The sequence below is a fragment of the Protopterus annectens genome, chromosome 2.part0 (assembly GCF_019279795.1).
Source record: "Protopterus annectens isolate FY-2018-M chromosome 2.part0, PAN1.0, whole genome shotgun sequence".
In the NCBI taxonomy this organism is placed as follows: Eukaryota; Metazoa; Chordata; order Ceratodontiformes; family Protopteridae; genus Protopterus; species Protopterus annectens.
In genome coordinates, this window is record NC_056728.1 from 841,632,491 (window position 1) to 841,646,627 (window position 14,137).

The 14,137-nt window shown below is 42.1% G+C and overlaps 1 protein-coding gene across 5 annotated transcripts in view; it reads left to right on the plus strand.

Annotated features, from left to right (window-relative positions):
- The window catches only part of USO1 (USO1 vesicle transport factor), a 1,866,649-nt gene that overhangs the window by 295,521 nt on the left and 1,556,991 nt on the right, over positions 1-14,137 (plus strand). For all 5 annotated transcript variants that reach the window (XM_044061107.1, XM_044061108.1, XM_044061110.1 and 2 more), the window contains exon 4: positions 1,610-1,689. In XM_044061107.1, coding sequence (XP_043917042.1) covers positions 1,610-1,689 — 80 coding nt within the window. The remainder of the gene's footprint in view (positions 1-1,609; positions 1,690-14,137) is intronic.

Below are 14,137 nucleotides of genomic sequence, written 5' to 3' on the forward strand. Positions count from 1 at the left end.
AAATCAAGAAAGCAGACCAACTATTTATCTCCTTCTCTGGACCAAAATTGGGGAAATTGATTGCCAAAGTTACTTTATCAAAGTGGCTGACAAGTTGCATCTCCTTTGTGTATGCCAAATTGGACATTCCTCTTACACATCCATTGAAAGTACACTCCACTAGATCCATGGCTGCTTCTGTGGTTTTTCAATCCAGTATGTCTATGGATGATATTTGTGCAGCAGCAACTTGGGCTACTCCTCATATCTTTATCACTCCGTACAAATTGGATCTGGTCTCGAGAGGTAGGGTATCATTTGGGTCTATGATGCTTAGAAATATATTTCTTTGAGTCCACCCTGGATACAAGTAGCTAGGGATGCTATCCCACTCATTGAGGATGGACAGAAAATTGACAGCATTAGATAAAGAAGTTATGTACTTAACCATATTGTTCTATCTATGGTGCCTATCTTCATTCTTAGTGAACTTCCCTCCCAACAACCCCAGTCCATGGCTTGTGGAGGAACACGTATTTACGTGGCCTCTAAGTATGTGTGTTTTTATATGTGTGTGTGTATGTGTATATATATATATATATATATATATATATATATGTGTGTGTGTGTATATTTTATATAAACACACACATACACACACACACATATATATATATATATATATATATATATATATATATATATATATATATAAAATCATCTCTCTCTCACACTCTACATATATATATATATATATATATATATATATATATATGATTTTGGATACATAATTCTTTTCATCGTTCTATGACTTTCCATAATTCTTTTCATCTTCCTATGCTAATATAGCAACAAACAAGATCAAGATAATTGGGTAGGTGTATTTTGGGTAAGGGAGAAGCTTGAGAGATCTGGTGGCTGCAAGCTTTAGCATCGGCTGAGTCTGATCCGACGGATCGGATCTGAACCCATTCATTGAGGAAGAATGAAGATCGACAACACAGATGGAACATTATGGTAAGTAAATAACTTCTTATTTTTCACTACATTGTCTATACTGAGTGGATTCAGACCACTCTTGTAATTGCAATTCATTTATTTTTATTGTTTTACAAGGAAATGTGAATATTTTAGGAAAAATGACTTTTTGGTGGATCTTAGTAAGAAGGGTATGTGTTTTACATACTTCAAGTTTTGATGTGCCATTGTGGTGAATAATTCACAAAGCTGTACTTAATGAGCAATCTGAATACAAATTTGCCTTCTGTGGTGTAGTCTGCTTTTGGTACAGAAACAATTCATCTTTGTACAGTGTCTTTGTTTAGGGGGAAGTCTTTTATGATTGTTATGTCATGTGGTTCGGACGATATGGCCTAAGTTTCCATCAGTAGCATTCTGAAGCTCTTGTTTTCAGACCCTAATGTTATGAGTATTTTGTATGAACAGTTTGCAGGTTTCATAATTGTTATTACACAATTTTTTGATTTTTTCCACATAACATTATGGTCTTTGAGGATGTTTTAGTAAAACTGTGATCTGGGAACTTGACAGTAGACATTTAATGTTTCTGTTAAAGATGTGATGAGCTGCATGTATGGATTATGCTTTTTTGACACTTCTCTCTTTATAGCTCAGACTCCGAAATAATTGGCTATGCTTTAGATACTCTCTACAACATTGTATCCAGTGACCTTGAAGAAGAGGAGCAAGGTAGTGCAACTAACATTTTCATTTAGTTATTGATGTTACTGTCGTAAGTTACATGCCGTAATACAAATGAATGTTAATTGATTTCTAAAAATATGTTATCACAGGCTTATTTTAATGATTCATTAATTTACCTTTATGCTCATAAAATATTTGAGGTTTTGTAAAAATCCTTACTAATTTACATTTTTAGATAAGGGGCAAAAAGTTCATCACTGACATCCTAAAGATGGCAGTATTTGTTTGGGATATCATAAAGAAAATCCTCAGGCTTCACTAGTGCAATGCAGAAGTGATCATGAATATAGTAACGTTTATTCTGATATCTTGTAAACGTTTTGTCAGATTGTATCCATGACTGAAAATGCACTGAATGGCTCCATATTGGTCTGTCAGATGGGAAAAATTAATTTTAAACACATATACAGTTAGTGACTGTTTATTTTGTGTGTAGTCTGATGACACAAGATTAGTGGACTGAATTAAGATCTGGGTCATAAGCTTTAAACTAGCATTGTTGAACTCAGAGTTCTAAGTATATTCTTTTTATGCTGAAATTTGTGAGACTGAATTGACCCCCCCACCCACTTAACAGAATGAGCGTCCCGTGTGTGTGCTTGTTATACATTCTTAGGTATTCCAAGACCACTCATTCTCATAATCATTGTCATCTTGCCAATACTGTCCCTTAGGCAGCATGTCCTTTCTTCAGGAGGGCCATACTTGTCAAATGTGTAGTAAATTTGTGGATATCCATAGGTCCTGTAATTTATGTTCAAAGGAGAGTAAATCGCTGATTTACATGCAGGGGAAGTGTATTCTAGAGGTATGAGAGGCACTGGATTAAAAACTTATCTCTCATATTTTACTTGCCTCTTGGTGAGGATACAGGTCCTTGGTTCTAGTAATGGTGGAGACACTGGACTTGCAGAGAAATTGGCAGTCCAGGACAATCTTTTTAATGGTGTGGTAAACAAGATAAAGATCTCTTCTCAAAAATTTATAAGAGCGAATAACTGGATAGAGCTTCCTGCCTCTCTTGGTAGCTCCAGGTTTTTAGGCCTGTGATGTTTTTGGTTAAGAACCATTGGACCTTTTCTGTTTAATTTGTTTGAGATACATCCCAAAGGGGGTATTGTACTTGATCAGTGTTGAGTATAAGGGACTGATGACCTTTTTGGTCCCTCTTTTTTGACCGTCATGTAATAGTAGTCACAAAGTCCTTTTGCAGTTAGCTAGACTAAATAAAAATATTTCTTGACAATTGTTACTTGATGGTTAAAAGAGTGAGTGAGAGAGCTGTCAACCCAAGTACCTAGGTCCCGAACTACATTTTCATTTTGTAAAGTTGTGCTGTATAGACAGTGTGGTGAGACAAGGGGTTGTATATCAAATGTGATAACACTACACTTTTTAGCATTTAGTTTGAGTTCATTTTAGTACACCAAGAGTTTACTAGAGTGAGTTCATTCTGGAGGATTTGAGTGTCGTATAATGAACTTAATCCCCACTTTCCAGTCATCTGCAAGCTTTATTAGCAGACTGTTTTGGCTCTCTGCATGCAAATCTGAAAAGCAAATACCAAATAGAAGAGATGCCAGCACAGTCATGAGAGACATAGTGATCAAATTCCCACTCCCTGATGAAGCTCCTGCAGCTTGCACTGTCTGGGTTCTGTCTTTCAGAAGGCTTGCTATCCGCTGTCCATCTTTTTGCAGAAGGGTCAGTTTTAAAGCATTTATGTTTTGTATGATGTTATCATGGGGAATGGTGTCGAAGACCTTAGCCAGGTAAAGATAGTTCACGTACAATGCACGGATATCTCTTTTAGCCTCCTTAACCCTTTTGAAGAAATTTACCAGATATAGACAAAACTAACCTTCACAAAACCTGACTATTGGGGGAGTCAAGTCTGACATCCCAACCCCATGTGTAAAAATACGAAAAAGGGATTGTGGATGGATGAGGTCAGTTATAATATTTCATGGTTGTAAGACTACCTTTATGGAGAGGATTCAGCATTGCTGCTTGCCCTCATCAGGGACAAAAACTGTAGCTAAACTTAAGCATTTTGAGGAGTCTGTCTGCAAGGGCATATATAACACTATTAATAAAGCAATCATGTGTATTACTGGGTCCAGTGTGGGAAGTACGTTTGGTATTTTTCGTCTTGTAGCACTTTCAGTGAATGATCTGTAGAGATAATTGGGAGAGTAAGGGATTCAGATATTGCGTGGAGTTGAATACACTCCTTGGGGGCTTAAATCTTGCACTCAATCTGATCGCACTTATATTGGTACTGTCATTTGGATCAGAATAGGAGGGTCTCATTATGAGGAAGTTCTGAACATTCCTTTAAGTTTTATAACCTACTTAAAGAAGGATTTATAATAATATGTGGCTTCAGAGGCCAGCTTTGTTTCATGAGCTCCTTTAGTGTATCTGATAGTTTTCTTAATTGTTTTGCATAGTTTATTTGTGATGATGGAGAGTAGTTTGTTTGTGGATTTCCATGATACTTTGAGCTGGTAGGCATTGCTAGCTCTGTGCCTTTTTCAGTGAATCTTTCTGTTGTATTAAGGTCTGGGAAAGTGCAGTCAAAAGTGAATTTTAATACTTCATCACATAGTAAATTGAGGTCCTTAAATTCAGTGGAGTTTGGTGTAGTGGCTTTTGGAAGTTCACAGGTAAAGTTCACATGTTTATGGTCAAAATTTACTTGTGCGGGAGATAGAGTAATAGTACAAAAGGCAGACACAGACATATTTGTAAGAATCAAGTTAAGACAACTGCACCATCTAGTAGATGTATTATATAGTCAATTTGCAACAACACAGAAATTTCCAACCTGTTAAAATCTTAAGTAAAAACAGAAGCTAGCATTGAAGTAGTAATCATAACATCTTAAAAATGTTAAACAAGTGAAGAATGCATTTTTTGCAAAATCAGTAACAGGAACTGGAGGAGTGTTACAGTCACAGTAGGTAGCTCTTTAAAGATATATATATATATATATATATATATATATATATATATATATATATATATATATACACACATGTGTATATATATATATATATATATATATATATATATATGTACACACGTGTGTGTGTGTGTGTGTGTGTATGTATGTATGTATATATATATATATATATATATATATATATATATATATTAGTAGTGCACACATGTATATGTAGGGCTAGGGATCCATGTACTTGGGCTTTTAAGTGCATTAGCACAGATGTTCATCGTGTTTCACTGTTGCAGACCTCACAAAATGGGTTATCTGGCTCCAGGTAGCCCACAGTCAGCCAGAATACCAGTTATTGGTATATGACGTCGGCTGCCTTCGGTTTAGACCTGACGTCAGGACGTCTGGTACAAAAGAAGGCAACCAACAACATTTCCTCAGTCTTTCTTGCCACGCAGCTTGAAGCAGAAGCATTTTGCACGAGTGCCGGTCGGCCGAGTACCTTCTTTTTGTATTCCGGCTGCTTAGTTGAAGACATCCTCAGATAATTACTCCATTGGGGACCCTCTTTTCTTGCTTTAACGAATGCCTGTGGAAAATATATTTTGCACCGTGATTTTCACTCGTATTGTATTACTTGTGTGGGCCTTGAGCACAATGTCCTTAATTGTGTTCTCTGTGCTTCTTTCAACCTGCGTACCATACGTTCTAGAGCTAGGATCATGTTCAAGCATTTCAGAGTTTGGCCCAAGTTCGTCGGTATGGCGTCTTCTGGTCTCCTGACTTCAGATGTTCCTAAGAAGCGCAAGGATAAGGACTGCGACAGGCTTAGGGTCAAATTAGCCAACGACGTCCCTGTTAAGTTGGATGTTCTTTGTGTTTCACTGCTGCAGTCATCACATTTGGGTTATCTGCTTGCAGTAGCCATCAGTTGGCCTGATTAACAAAGTTATGGGTCCTGCGTCGGTTGCTGTCTCTTCTTCTGTGACGTTAGTCAGCGGTATAAAACATGCTGCCGACGCCATTACATCAGTCTTTCTTGCAAACTGCTTCTGCTTCGGGCACCGCACGGCATGTGCTGTTTGGCCAACTCCTGAAATTTTCGTTTTTGAGTTTCAGAACTGAAGTCTTCAACTAAAGCGAAGTACTCTGTTGGGGAAACTATTTCTTGCTCTAAACCAATGTCAGTAAAAGTAAATAATTGCATTTCTTGTGGAAAGCAAATACCTCATAAAGATTTTCATTCGTACTGTATTCCTTGCTTAGGCCCTGACCACGACGTACCTCATGTGTCGGTTTTGTGCCTTATTTAAACAACGAACTATCCATTGGTATATTTTTGCTTCTAAATATTTTGGTGCTAGGTTTAATTATCCAGATATGTCTTCGGTAAGCCATCCGACTACCGATATTCTGAAAAAACGCAAAGATAAAGACAGAGACAGGCCACCTAGGTCCAAAGCTGCCGACGACACTTCTGTTAAGCCAGTCGCCAATTCGCCGGTACTCAGGCTCTTTCGCAGCCCCTGATACCCGCTACTTCAGATTCGCAGGCCTCTACTGAGACCCATTCGGAGTCTGGTATGCCATGAGATGCTTCATCTGTGGAACCTGCAGATGTCTCTACCTTGGATGGGTCCTGAGCCGCTGTGCAGGCACCGTCTTCTGAGGATGTATTCAGGCCTGCTGACTTGCATATCAAACCGAAGCCACCTTTTTCAAGGCCTAAAACTCGAACCATGGCTAGAAAACCGACGCCCAGACTGCATGGTCAGGCCTCTATGCCTAAAAAACAAATAAGAATGGCTGAAGACCTTATTACTTTAATCAGTGGAAGCCACCCTTCCCCTCTATGAGACCTAGGACTGAGTTTGCTTATAATACTTCTGACCAGGAATCTGAAATTTCTGTTTCCTCTGACCAGGATTTATCCTTATCTACCTATGAGGATTGTGATTCTGTGGACTCTATTCCCTCTGCTTCCCCCCCCCCCAGAAGATTTCTCTTTTGGTGAAACCTTGCATACTCTTAGGGAGCATTTTCGTTGGGAAAGTCAGGATTTCTCTGATTCTAAAAAGAGGTTTAGGGATTTCTTAACTCCTGCCCCAACACAGGCCTTTAGCTATCCCTCCTGTACTGGAGTTTGTTGATGATGTCTTTTCGGAATCTAGCTTGGCTCCTGACTCTCTACGTCCTGCTCCCAGAAAACCTGATGGATATTACAGGGTTCCTGACTCTCACAAGTTCCTTTTCAAAAATCGTGCTGCGGATCCTGAGACCATTTCACAGGGACCCAAGGGCATTAAAGCTACTACAGGGTTCCTGACTCTCACAAGTTCCTTTTCAAAAATCCTACTTCAGATCCTGAGACCATTTCACAGGAACCCAAGGACATTAAAACTACTACTGTCAAAACTCCTACCCACTCTGATAGAGACTTCAGGGTGCTGGATAGATGGGGTAAGAAGGTATAGACTTCTGCAGCCTTGGCCATTAGGGCTTTAAACTGCCAGTTTCATATATTAAAGTATCGGCAGCATATTATTGGAGTGCTGAAACAGAAAATGATGATTCCTGATTGTGTTGAAAATAAGGATTTACAGGATTTAATGCATTCTGCTGAACAGGTTGGAAAACATACTTTGCAGTGTGGTTTTGATTCATTAGAGGCATCTTGCAGGGCTGCTGTCACTGGATCTGTACTTAGAAGGCATGCTTGGCTTAAGGAGCAATCCTTGCCAGATCATGTTAAAGCTACATTACTGGATGCTCCCTTCACTCAGGACCACCTGTTTGGCAACAAGACAGAAGTTCTTAAAAAGAGGGAAGAAAAAACTAAATCTATGCAAACTGTTAAAGATTTCTTACAAGTACAACCTCCAAGATTTAGTAGGCATTGGCCCTCTAAGAATTGGTCCTTTCCTGCCTCTTCCAGGCCTTCTCAGTCCAAACCCAGATCCAGCAGAACTCCCAGGCTTCAGTCCCAGGGTACGCACAGGACTAAGTAGTGGGGGGCCCCCACTTCCAAATCTGGGAGTAGGAAAACTGCCTCCTGTGGTAAACTGTCTTAGTGACTTAACTTTAAAACTTCCAAGCACTTCTCAACTGACTGCCCCTTTGGGGGGAAAGATTGCTGTACATGCAAAAAACTGGGAACTCATTACCCAGGACAAATGGGTTTGACATAGTTTCCCAAGGATACAGATTTAACTTCCACACATTACCAACCCCAAACGGTTGGCCAGATCTACCCTCAAATCAGTGGGCAGAGGCTCAAAAGCAAGTACTCTCTATCTTAAGCATAAAGGCTATTCAAACTGTACCAGAAGAGGAAAAGGAGACCGTGTTTCTACTCATGACTTTTCCTGGTACCCAAAAAAGACAACTCATGGCATCCTATCCTGGACCTGTCTACTTTAAGCACTGTTTTGATGATTCCAAAATTCAAGATGCTAACTCTTCACCAGTTGCTTCCTATGCTAGGCAAAGATGCCTGGTTAGCAGCACTCGATTTAAAGGAAGCATACCTGCACATCCCAATCAGGGCATCTTGCAGAAGATACCTATGCTTGAAAGCAGGCTACATGCACTGTCAGTTCTCTGCACTGCCCTTTGGCTTATCTGCTGCGCCCAGGGTATTCACAAAATGCCTAGCTCCAGTCATTGCATTTTGCAGGCAAAGAAATATTCAAATATACCTATACCTGGACGATTGTCTAATTCAGGCAGAAAGCCAGGACATACTTTCAATTCATCTGGCTTTTGTACAAAGGTTGCTAACTTGTCTGGGGTACACCATAAACAAAAAGAAATCACACCTGGTACCCTGTTAACAAATTATATTCCTGGGAGCAAGCTTGAATACAACTTACCAGATGGCTTTCCTCATGCCAGAGAAACAAATTCATTTGACAACCTACTTCAAACTAGTGGCCACAAAAATCCTGCTATCTGCAAGACAAATACTGCAAGCCTTGGGTTTCATGGCCTCCTGCATTCTTCTAATTCCATATGCAAGACTGCATATGAGGAAACTACAATGGTATCTAAAAAGCCTATGGTGTCAGCATTCTCAGGATCTAGAAGCAATGATTCCTATCATACTTTGCCTTTGGTTAGAGTTCCTTTGGTGGGCAGAGGCCTGCCACCAAAACAAGGGACTACCATTCACTCTACCCCCTGCCGCCCAAATCCTAACAACAGATGCATCAGACCATGCATGGGGGACGCACTTGGCAGGGAAGTGAATTCAGGGCAAATGGAACCAAAGTCAAATGCATCTGCATATCAATCAAAAAGAAATGTTAGCTGTACAGAATGCTCTGACAGCCTTCAAGGACCACATTCTTCCAGGACAATTAATGGTAAAGACAAACAACACCACTGTTATGTGGTACATAAACAAGCAGGCTGGTACCCATTCTTGCCCCCTATGCAGACTAGCCATGGCACTGTAGAACACAGCCTTGAGCTACCAAGTACATCTACAGGCTCAGTTCCTGCCAGGAAACCTAAATACACTGGCAGACGGACTAAGCAGAAACCTCATGGACCCACACGAGTGAAAACTGAAACCAAATACTTTCAACATGTTGACAAACAAATGGGGGAGTCCAGATGTAGACCTGTTTGCCTCCCCCCAGAACTACCAGTTGGACAAATTTTGCTCAAGGACTCCCCACAAACAAGCTTGGAAAGTGGATGTTCTGTCATTCAGCTGGAAAAACCTATCAGTTTATGCCTTTCTTCCTCTCCTCTCCAAAGTACTTTTAAAGATCAAGCAGGACAAACCAAGGATGATGTTGATTGCACCAGACTGGCCACACCAACACTGGTACTCCCTCTTGCGCAGCGTGTCACTGTTGGCTCCATGGCACCTGCCTCAGACCCCTACCCTGTTGTCTCAGCAGGAGAACCTGATTCTGCACCCTCAGCGTCAAACACTGAACCTTGTAGTCTGGCTAATTACCTAACCTCTCCTTTACCATCCCTCAGTAAACAAGTGATGATAGATATCATTTTAGAGGCAAGGAGGCCTAGTACTAGAAAATCTTATGCTGACAAATGGAAAAGATTCTGTGCCTGGAACCAACCCAAGGGATGAGCACAGCAGCACCCAACTTACCTCAGATTCTTCAATACTTAACTGAGATGCTTAACAAGGGCCTTTCTTTTTCCTCCATCAAAATTCGCGACTCAGCCATTTCAGCTCATAACACAGAGCCTCCCCTCTTCTCTCATCCACTGCCCAAGCAGTTCCTCAGAGGGGCCAAAAATTTAAGTCCACCCAGGAGACCCCCATCTCCAGCCTGGAACCTCAACTTTTTATTGGAGAAACTCTCTCTTCCTCCTAGCTGCTAGTGCAGATTTAAAATTCCTTTCTTGGAAAACAGCCTTCCTTTTAGCAATCATTTCAGCAAGAAAGGTATCTGAAGTACAGACCCTTATGGCAGTGGAGCCTTTCATCATCTTTCATGCGGACAGTGTGTCCCTCAGAACCAATCCCTCCTTCATGCCCAAGGTGGTATCCAGTGTGGCTCTTAATTAGTCCATTCATTTACCAACCTTCTTTCCTCATCCACAGAACAAAGGAGAACAGATACTGCACTCCTTAGAAGATGTGCACAGACAACTTAGATTTTACTTGGACAGGACTAAACCTCAAAGGAAATCTGAACAACTGCTGGTGGCATTTGCTGCAGGGGCAGAGGGGAAGGCTATTTCAAAGCAAACCATTTCTAAATGGATAGGCCATTGCATTAATTTCTGCTATAAGCACCATGGAAAAATGTCCCACAGGGGATCAGACCCCATTCAACCAGGGCTGCATCTACCTCTACAGCCTTTCTCAGAGGTGTCCCTACCAAGGACATCCTAGAAGCTGCTACCTGGAATTCAGTGCATACTTTCACCAAGCATTACTATTTGCCAGTTTTCTCTAAATCCAGAGCTGGCTTTGCCACTGTGGTCTTGCAGGACCTTATAGCTGGTCCTAATGCTATTTAAATTCCTCCTACCATCCTTAGCTTTGGGAATCTACCCAGATGTGATGACTGCAACAATGAAACACGAAGAACATAGTACAGATGTTCATCGTGTTTCACTGTTGCAGTCATCACTGTAGGGTTCTTCCTGCCGGCAGGCAGCCCTCAGTCGGCCAGAATCCCAAAGTCTGGGTCCGGCGTCGGCTGTTCAGTCATGCTCCCTGACGTCAGAGCACCAGGAGTACAAAGCTGCCAGCCGATGCCATGTTCTCCAGTCTTTCTTGCCCTGCGGTGGAAGCAGTTCGCAAGTGCCGGTCGGCTGACTCCTGATATTTTTCATGCTTCATTCTGAAGACTTTCTTCTTCTCAAAGCTAAGTACCCCGTTGGGGAAACTTTTTTCTTGCTCCAGTCCGATGTCAGAAAAAGTTAATAATTGTATTTCTTGTGGGAAGCAAATACCTCAGAAGGATTTCCACTCTTACTGTATTCCTTGTTTAGGCCCTGACCACGACGTAGCTAGTTGTTGGTTTTGTGCTAGATTTAATCAACGTACTATTAAGCGGAGATACGATTTTGCTTTTCACTACTTTGGCAGGCGATTTAATTACAATATGTCGTCGGACACGCTTCCGACTACCGGAGTTCACAAACAACGCAGGGATAAGGACAGGCCTCCGAGGTCCAAATCAGACGACGGTTTACAAGCAGAGCCAGCTACAGGTTCGGCCGTCGTCAGTGAGGTGCTTTCGCAGCCCCTGTCGTCGGCCATTACAGAACCGCTTGCCGAAACGGACTCCCACGAGGAGCCAACTAGGCCTTTGAGTACTCCAGGTGCAGGACCTTCGGACAATGCTCCGTCGGATGGGTCCGGAGCCGCTCTGCAGGTACCGGCTTCCGAGGGGGTTTTCAGGCCTACACAGCTTCAGATAAAGGCAAAGACAAAGGCAAAGACTCCTTCTAAATCAAAGACTCAAGCCCTGGTCTCCTCTGATCCGGGACCCAAATCTCAGAAACAAATGCTTAAAATGGCGGAGGACTTACTAACTATGATTAGGGTTTCACATCCCCCTCCAGACAAAAGGCCAAGGCAAGAATTGGATTATGAATCCTCTGATCAGGCATCTATTTCTTCAGTGTCTTCCTCTGAACAGGAATATACTTTCCCTCCTTATGAGGATTCTGATGCTGAGGAATCCATTCCTTCAGCTTCTCCCCCTGAGGATTTTTCTTTTGGGGAAACTTTACATGACATGAGGGAACATTTTCACTGGGAAGGACAGGAGTACTCTGAATCTAAGAGAAGGCTTAGGGATTTCCTTCTTCTTCCCCAAGACAGACACCTGGCTATTCCTCCTATTTTGGATATTGTGGATGATGTCTTTTCTGAGGCTAATTTAACTCCTGACTCCTTTCCTCCAGCCCCTGCAAAGCCTGACAGATATTACAGGGTCCCTGACTCCCACCAGATTCTTTATAAAAATCCTACTGCTGATCCAGAAACCATTTCTTAGGGTCCTAAGGGTGTTAAGGCTGCCTCTGCTAAGAACCCTATTCCGTCAGATAAGGATTCTAGAGCTTTGGAGAGATGGGGCAAAAAAGTGTACACTTCTGCTACTTTATCCATTAGGGCTTTAAATTGTCAATTTCATATGCTAAAATATCAGCAATTTCTGCTGTCTGTTATGAAACAAAAGCTAGGTACCATTTCTGCATGTGCAGATAATAAGGAATTACATGATTTGATGCATGCTACTGAGCAGGTGGGGAAGCATGGCTTACACTGTGGTTTTGATGCCTTGGAGGCTTCATGCAGGGCGGCTGCCACTGGCACAGTCATTAGAAGGCATGCTTGGTTAAAGGAACAAAACTTGCCTGATCAAGTGAAAGCAAAGTTACTGGATGCTCCTGTTCAGCATAATGTTTTGTTTGGCTCTAAGGCTGAAGAGTTGATAAAGAAAATGGAGGATAAGGCAAAATCCATGCAAACGGTTAAGAATTTCTTACAAGTTCAGCCCCCAAGATTTAGCAGAAATTGGCCAACTAAAAATTGGTCCTTTCCCAGCTCGGACAGGCCTCAGAGGGGCAGATATAGGCGCACCAGAGGGAGGGCCCAAACACAGGCCTCTTACAGACCTAGACAGTGGAGTGCTTCCACCCCCAGGGGTGGAGAGGACAGACCTTAATCTTATAGAAAACAGGCTCAATGACTCCCCCTTCATGGCTCCAGGAACCTCTCTCCTGGAAGCCCTTCTAGGAGGAAAACTCTCTCTTTTTCACCAAAATTGGACGTGCATAACCCAAGACAAGTGGGTTCTGGATGTAGTTTCAAGAGGTTACAAACAAATTCCACTTTCATACCTTACCAAGACCAAACGGATGGCCAAACCTACCAAAACACCAATGGGCAGAGTCATTAAACCAGGTGGGATCCCTCATGGCTATGAGGGCCATAGAACTGGTTCCACAATCAGAGACGGGGCAAGGCTTTTACTCAAGGCTCTTTCTAGTTCCCAGAAAACAAAATTCCTGGAGACCCATCCTGGATCTGTCAGTACTTTCCTGGAGATACCAAAGTTCAAGATGCTTACTTTGCAGCAGCTCCTGCCAATGTTGAGCAAAAATGCATGGATGGTGACATTGGATTTAAAGGAGGCTTACCTACACATCCCTATCAGACAGGAGTGCAGAAAATACCTCAGGTTCAAGGCCGGCTCGAAACATTACCAATTCTTTGCGCTGCCCTTTGGCTTGTCTCCTGCGCCCAGGGTCTTCACCAAGTGCCTGACACCAGTAGTAGCTTACTGCAGACTCAAGGGAATTCAAATTTACCCTTATCTGGACGACTGCCTCATTCAAGCAGACAGCAAGGATGTCTTACTCCAGCACCTGGAATTGGTTCAAAATCTACTCAGGTACCTGGGATTCACTGTGAACATAAAAAAGTCAAATTTGACACCCACACAACAGATAACTTTTCTGGGTGCTCTTCTAAACACAACAACCCAGATGGCATTCCTGACATCTGAAAAACAACTTCAGCTGGCTTCAACTTTCAAAACCCTGGCGTTAATGTCTCAGCTAACTGCAAGGAAATTCCTGCAGGCTTTGGGTTACATGGCCTCCTGCATCCTTCTCATACCATATGCAAGACTGCATATGAGAAAAATAGAGTGGTACCTAAAAAGCGTATGGTCCCAGCATTGCCACAGTCTAGACACACAGATTGCCGTCTTGCCTTGCCTGCAAAAGGAATTCCATTGGTGGACCATGGCATGCCTTCAAAACATAGGGAAAGCCTTCAGTCTGCCTCCAGCCAACCAGGTGGTAACCACGGATGCCTCGGATTACGCATGGGGAGCCTACTTGCAGGGGAAAGGCCTGCAAGGTTTTTGGACAGAGGATCAGAAGCACCTACATATCAATTTAAAAGAGATGTTAGCTGTACAGAATGCCCTCTTGGCTTTCGGGGATCTTCTACAGCCAGGGCAA